Source organism: Castor canadensis, chromosome 1 (assembly GCF_047511655.1).
Source record: "Castor canadensis chromosome 1, mCasCan1.hap1v2, whole genome shotgun sequence".
In the NCBI taxonomy this organism is placed as follows: Eukaryota; Metazoa; Chordata; class Mammalia; order Rodentia; family Castoridae; genus Castor; species Castor canadensis.
The window spans coordinates 204,955,457-204,962,474 of NC_133386.1; the positions used below are offsets into that span (position 1 = coordinate 204,955,457).

Below are 7,018 nucleotides of genomic sequence, written 5' to 3' on the forward strand. Positions count from 1 at the left end.
CCGCCGGCTCACCTCTCCCCAGCCCACCCTCCTCCACCTTCCCAGGCCTGTGGCAACCACCAGGCTGCGCTGCCTCCAAGAGACCAACCTTGATAGATTCCACACAGAAGGGAGAACACAGGCTCCCTGTCTTCTGTGCCTGGTTTACTTCACTTCACACAGTGTTTCTAGGCTCACCCACGCTGTCTCGAGTGACAGGATTCATCACTTTTTATGGCTAAATAGTATATTCCACTGTACTCATTACTACATTTTCTTTCTCCATTCATCCACTGGTGGACGCCTAAGTTGATGCCACTGTGAGTGGTGCTGCAGCGAACTTGGGATTGCCCAGATCTGTTTTGGTTTTGTTTTTTGGTAGCACTGGGACTTGAACTCAAGGCCCCAAGCTTGCTAGGCAGGTGCTTGAGCCACACCCCAGCATTCATAATCTGTTTGGCGCACTCATTTCCTTTCTTCTGGGCAGATATACTATAGTGGGACTGCTGCAATCTACATACAGCAGATCTACCTTCAGTTTTGGGGGGACAGCCAAAAATTTTGGGAGGAAATCCATACTGATCTCCACAGGGGCTATAGGAATTGACACTCCCACCAACACGGGCAGCGGTCCCCATTCTCCACAGCGTCACCTGTCATCCCTTGACGCTTCTGATACCTACCAGCCACACTAAAAGGAGTGACATTATGTCTCACAGGGCTTCCTTCTACCTCAAGGCCGCACAGGGGCTGCTGGCGAGGACTCCAGTGTGGCCAGTCCAGGGAGCGCCTGGTCACCTCCAGGCCTCCACCCTTCCCCAGGGGCTGCCTCTCAGTCTAGGTGCTGTCTCCCTGGTCTCTGTGGTCATCTGCTCTCTCCAGCATCCATTATCTGGTCCCCGTCCCAGAACACTGTGGGCTTTGGAGGAATAAGCCTGCCAGGGTGCAAGGGGCAGGTGGGGCCGGACGACCCCATAGCACGGACCAGGGTTCGAGTGCTGACCAGGGCCAGGTGGGGGATGAGACATCCTCGTAGGCCACTGCCAGTGAGACGAAGTCTGAGACAGTTAGTTGTCACACGTGGTGACAGATGCATGCCGGTGGTCAGGTTAATATCGTGTCACCTGTCCAAGGACCAGCCTTGGATCCAGGGCCACAGGAGCCACTTGCCATGCATAGACAAGGCCCCCAACTCAGGGAGGCAAGGCAGCTGGGAAATGAGGTTCACTTGCAAGTGAGATGCCTGTCGTCACCTGCAGAGACCCTTTCCATAGACACTGGGCCAAGAGCCAGTGTCTGCCCTCTGACCTGGCGATCTGCTGTTCATGAGGACATTACGCCTCATCTCCTGGGTTACATCTGGACACAATGCAGGGGGTGGCGCAGCCTTAGGCAGGTACGAAAGTGACCCCAGCGGGTGGCTGTGAAGTTTTGGGACTCCCCGAAAGCCAGGGGAGCTTGCAGAGAAGGACTGGGAGGCAGCTCTTGGCCAGGGGGAGGGGATACTCCAGGGCATGGGCTTTGCCTATCCTCAGATGCCCTCGTTGGTGGCCGTGGAGGGTGTCTCCCTCCCCTCCAGCTCGGGCTCCTCCCGCAGTGCCCGGCCCAGCACAGCCCCCAGGGACTCCTGCAGCCCCCGGCTCCTCTGGCTGCCCACCAGGAAGTAGATGACGGGGTTGGCACTGCTGCCAATGGAGGAGGAAAGGCGGGACAGACTCGTGTACAGGAGCCACACTTCCCGAGGCAGGCCCACCCAGTACAGGACGAACCAGTAGAGGCCCAGGGGCAGCGAGCACACGAGGAACACCAAGACGGAGACCAGGATGACCACGAACAGCCTCCGGGGTCTCTGCCGCTGGAGCAGGGAGCTCCTCCGCACCCGGACATAGAGGATGGCGCTGGACAGGGTCATCACGGGCACAAAGACCCCAATGATGAGCACCCCGAAAACCATGTCCACCTTGAAACACTGCTGTTTCTGGGGATTCCAGAACCAGCTGCAGAAGAAAGAGGCCAGCGTGTTCATCAGAAGGGACAGCGCCCAGAGCACGGCGCACACCACGGCCGACAGGTGCCGGGGCTGGTGACACTTGTACCAGATGGGGAAGAGGACAGAGACACAGCGCTGGGTGCTGATGGCCGTCAGCAGGCTCAGGCCGGCGGTGTAGGCGAAATACTTGGTTCTACTCAGCACCTCGTAGGCCTTGATGACCTCCACCTCGTGGCTGTCTCTGTTCAGCTCGGCCAGCGGCTGGGTTTCCAGCCCCACCAAGGCAGCCATGCAGAGGAGGAAGAGGAGGTCGGCCACCGCCAGGTTGAGCACATAGACGTGGAAGGGGGACCTGTGCGCGCGGCAGCTCAGCAGCCACACCACCAGGCCATTGCCCACTATGCCACACACGCAGGTGGTCACGACCAGGGAGCAAACCCCGAGGTAGGCCAAAGTTGCCGCATCCATCCCCGAGCTGCTCGCCATTGACCTTGGGGTCGGGAGAGTGCTGCTCAGGGCGTGGGTCATCCCTAGGGGAGGAAAAGGGACCGACATGAAATTCTGTGTTGCCTGGAACATGGATGACTTTTGGGGTCCTCCCATCCCCCCGCCGCCAAGAACTTCCTCCCTTGGGGCTCTTGGGCCAGGTTCTTCTGGGGACAGACCGTGGCCCTGTCTCTGGGACTCTCGCTCAGCCTGCATCAGCCACCAGGTCCCCCTCAAGGACACCACCTTGCCATAGGTGCCCCTTCTCAGCTCAGGCTGTCTTCTTTTAAAATCATGGAGGAGGGCTTTGACGTGTATCAAATGTCTTTCCCACATCTACTGAGATGACCATTTTTTCCCTCCTGTCATTTTCAAATCCTGTTGAATTAATTTTTTGAAAATTAGATTTTCGGAGTAGAGTTAATTGCATCCTCTCATCTGAGCCACCCATGGCCACGGGTCCAGTCCTCCGTCTGTCTCACTCGTCTTCATCCTGGCTTTTCCTGTCCTCCCCCTACTTGTGTCTGTTCTAGCCCGTTTAAAACAGGCCTTTGGACATATCCTTTGGAATAGGGTGGTGCCTGTCAGTGTTTGTTGTTTGTTTGTTTACTTAATTAGTATTTGGGGGTTTGAACTCAGGACCCTGCACTTGGAAGGCAGGCCTTTTACCACATGAGCCAGGCCATCAGTGTTTTAAGTGTGCATAAATGTGTGATTTAGAATTTATGCTTTTTTTTTCTTTCAGCAATCTGTTTTGGGGTATATCCAGGTGGCTTTATGGAAGAGTGTTTTGTGACAAAATCTCATGCAATACATTCACCCGTTTTCACAGTGGAGCCTCAGCTTGCTTCCAATCCAATCCAATATTAATCCTGGCCAGAACTTTTTTTTCCAGCTCTGGAAGTTGCATCTTCTCTCATTTATATCTTTTTTCCTCTCTATTATGTTCATTTTTCCTTTAAACTTTTTTTTGATAGGACTGGGGTTTGAACTCGGGGCTTTGTGCTTGCAAAGCAGGCACAAAATACACCTCCAGTCTATTTTGTGCTGGTTATTTTGCAGGTGGGGTCTTGTGAAGTATTTACCTGGCTGGCCTCGAGCCTCGAGCCTTCCAATATCAGCTCCTCCCAAGTAGTCACGATTACAGGCATGAGCCACTGGTGCCTGACTTTTTCCTTTAAATTTTGACCATGTTTACAATATCTGCTTAAAATTCCTTATTTACTAGTCTTATGATCTGTCATGTTTTGGGTTTCTGGATTTCTAAGTTTTGCTCTTGGCTCTGGGACCTATTTACCCACATGTAGTGCGAGTTGATGGGATTTGGACATGGTGCCTTTTACATTGCTGGGAGCCTGGAGTTTTTCATCTTCCTTAAAGAGTGGTGGGCTCTCCTCGGGCAGGCATCCCATCCCCTACCTTTCAAGACCTCATTGAGCTTTGTGGGGGCGGGGTGGGGGGCGAGACGGCTGTCAAAGCAGTGTCTCTGGGCTTTCTGCGGAAGGCCCAGGTGTGGGGTGGGATCCCTCCGTCCAGGCTTATCGGGATCTGGGCCCTCCCAGCACTGTGTGAGCTCTGGGATTTGGTCTGCTGACAGTTCATGGTCGTTTTTGCCCAGGTTCCTGATATATGAAGCGTCATCCTGTAGAAAATTATTTTTCAGCTGAAAACTCCACAGACCTCTCTGCAGAATTTGGGGTTCTTTCTCTGAACACCTCACTCTCTTCTCGATGATATTCCAGCCACCTACATCTCCCCTCAGTGTGAATTTTGTATCTTCAACTCATGCTTGCCTGGCTTCCCCGTTTCCTGCGCCACCGTCCAGGGTAATCCTCCAGCCTCTCCTGTTTGTCTCCTGTTTGATCACAGTGCTGGGCTGCTTGTCTGCCAACAGTGGCGTCTCTGTTCTCTCCAGGCGCTCATGGTGGGAGGGATGGTCCAGTGCTGTGGTTCCAAAGGCCACAGACAGAAGCGCCTCAGTTAGCGTTTCCTGTTGCTTGCCTCTGTGTACAGGAGCATAGCTGGTTCCCGGTTTTGTTTTACTAATGGGGCCACTGCTCTGATTCATTTTATCATACCTATGTTTGTGGAATATTTTGATTTTTGGGGGTAGCTATGACAGCACTGTATCCTTTTTCCATGCCTTACAGGAGTCAAGCACACCTAGCTTCTTCCTAAAAATAAAAGAAAATGTGTCTACGGTTTCTATCAGATAGGATTTCACCCTAAGTTTTTGGCATTCTTTTATCAGGATAAAAAAATTACCTTCCTAGTTTCCTGAGAGGTTTTTTCATCATAAATGCATGGTGCAATTTGCCGAAAGCCTCTTTCTGCATCCACTGATTTTTGTGCATATAAATATAACAGAGTGTGTAAGTGTCTATGTGTCATCGCGGCACTGAGGTTTGAACTCAGGGACTCGCGCTCACTAGGCAAGTGAGCCAACTCTTGGGGCACGCTCAGCTCTTTTCGCTGTGGTTGTTTTTCAAATAGGTTCCCGTGTTCTTCCCTGGGCTGATCTGGACCACCGTCCTCCAATCTGTGCCTCAAGAAATGCTGGGAAAACAGGCAGATGCCATCATTCCCAGCTTTTTTGTTGAGATGGGGTCTCACTACCTGTTTGCCCAGGCTGGTCTGGAACCGGGATCCTCCTGATCTCTGCCTCCCAAGTAGCTGGGATTACAGGCGTGAGCCACTGTGTCTGATGAGATAATCCTGTTTTGTTTTCTTCCATAGTCTGTTTACGTGATGAATATACATTGGTAGGCTTTCCCTAAGTAAGGAGTTATTCCTTCCTTGTTTTTCTAGGATAAAATATAAATTTTATAGTTTATTTTATTTTTCTGGTTTGGTCTGATTTTATTTACCCATTTTCATCCCTGTTCGTAAGTAAAACCGGCTCATGCTTTCCCTTTCTGCTGCTATCCCCGTCTGGCTTTATCTCAGAGTTGTAAGGTTATGCTGGCTTTGTAAAGTGTGTTCGAGAGACTCCTCTTTTTCTTTACCCTCTCGAGCAATTTGCACCCCGTAGGGGTCGTCTTTCTTTGAGGGTTTGGTAGAAGGAAAGCAATCTTATGAGTTTTTATGTGAGTGGGAGTGGGTGTGCATAGCTGTAAAACAGAAATCCAAGTTATTTAATGGTACCGTTCTATTCAGACTTCATCCCCTCTTGAATTAAAGTACATGATATTTTTCCTCCCTTTCTGGACTCATTTCTCAGTATAAAACTCTGTAGTATTTGTCTTATATTCAAGTAACTTTTTACTATCATAATATGGTTTTACTGGGGGTCCCTGGTGACACAAAAGTTCTTACCATGGGTCATGGTTGAATTCACCCCCTCCACCATTTTTCTTTATCTCCCCTCCCACCATTCCCGGAATAGTTTCAGCAGGTGTCATCTCTCCATTTTCGTACACGAGTGCGTAATATTCCACCACATTCACCTCCTACACCCTTTCCTTTTCCTCTTTCCTCCCCTGGTGCCAGCCACCTCTGTCATTCTTTATGTGTTCCTTGGCTTCTTTTTCTTATTTCTTAGCTTGACAGAGAGGGTTTTTTTTGGGGGGTGGGGAGCAGTTTGAGACAGAGTCGCTGTGTAACCCAGGCTGCCCTCAAACTTGAGGTCCTCCTGCCTCTGCTTCCAAGTGCCGGGATTATATGCGTGTGCCATGTGTCCGGTTTAGAGTTTAAAAGTTGTCACTATTGTTTCTTTGATTTACATTTCCTAAATTCATGCTTTTGTTTCTTCCATCTTTTTGGATTTCCCTTGTGGGGTTTTCTTGGGGGGAGGCTGTCCTGGGGGTTTCTTTATAATCTATTTGATTGAGCTGCTACAATTGTGCTGTGGCCAGGATGAGGCTCAAGTGGTAGAGCTCTTGCCTGGCCAGCACAAGGCCCCGAGTTCAAACCCCAGTACTGCCAGAACAAAGCAAAAATACAGTGTGGCGTAAGTTCTTTTTGTCCTCTCTGATTTTTGGTCCCCAGTGAGCCCTGGCCATGCTGACTGTGGCGTCGCCATTTTCTCTTTCATCTCTTTGAAATTTTGTTATCATATGCCAACCCAAGGCTACCTGGTCGGGCGACTTGTGCCTTTTATTCATTTTCCATCTACTTTTCAGTGCTGGCTGTGGACTGGGGGCCTTGTCACTGCTTCCCACGGCGGCCACGCGGGTCTCCATACCCATGCCCGGTGCCAGCCGCGGCCAGCGCTTTCTCCACCACCCTTGCTCTGGCCGCCTGCAGAACCCACAGCCTGCCACCTGCCACCGCTTTCCACCCACTTCTCCCACGGAGATTGGCTGTCACGCGAGCGGCTCTGACTTGCATCTGACTCTGTTCACGGTCTGTGATGGGGCGGATCTAGAACTTTCCTAACGGTGCCCAATTCCACGAACACGCAGACGTGCCACCCCCCCACCCCCGCCCCCACACACCCCACACCCACCCCACCCCCACACCCCCACACACTTCCACACCCCCACACCCCACGCACCCCACACCCACACCCCCACCCCCGCCCCCACACCTCCACTCACTTCCACCCACACCCCCACTCACCAC

At 51.7% G+C, this 7,018-nt stretch overlaps 1 protein-coding gene across 1 annotated transcript; it reads right to left on the bottom strand.

The window, feature by feature from the left end:
• Positions 1 to 1,510: 1,510 nt before the first annotated feature.
• On the bottom strand, positions 1,511 to 6,642 carry Mrgprd (MAS related GPR family member D). The gene is made up of 3 exons (XM_074064682.1): positions 6,529 to 6,642; positions 3,875 to 4,097; positions 1,511 to 2,499 (listed from the first exon to the last, which is right to left on the bottom strand). Exons 1-3 carry the CDS (start codon positions 6,640 to 6,642, stop codon positions 1,511 to 1,513), a joined length of 1,326 nt encoding a protein of 441 aa, XP_073920783.1.
• Positions 6,643 to 7,018: the final 376 nt, after the last annotated feature.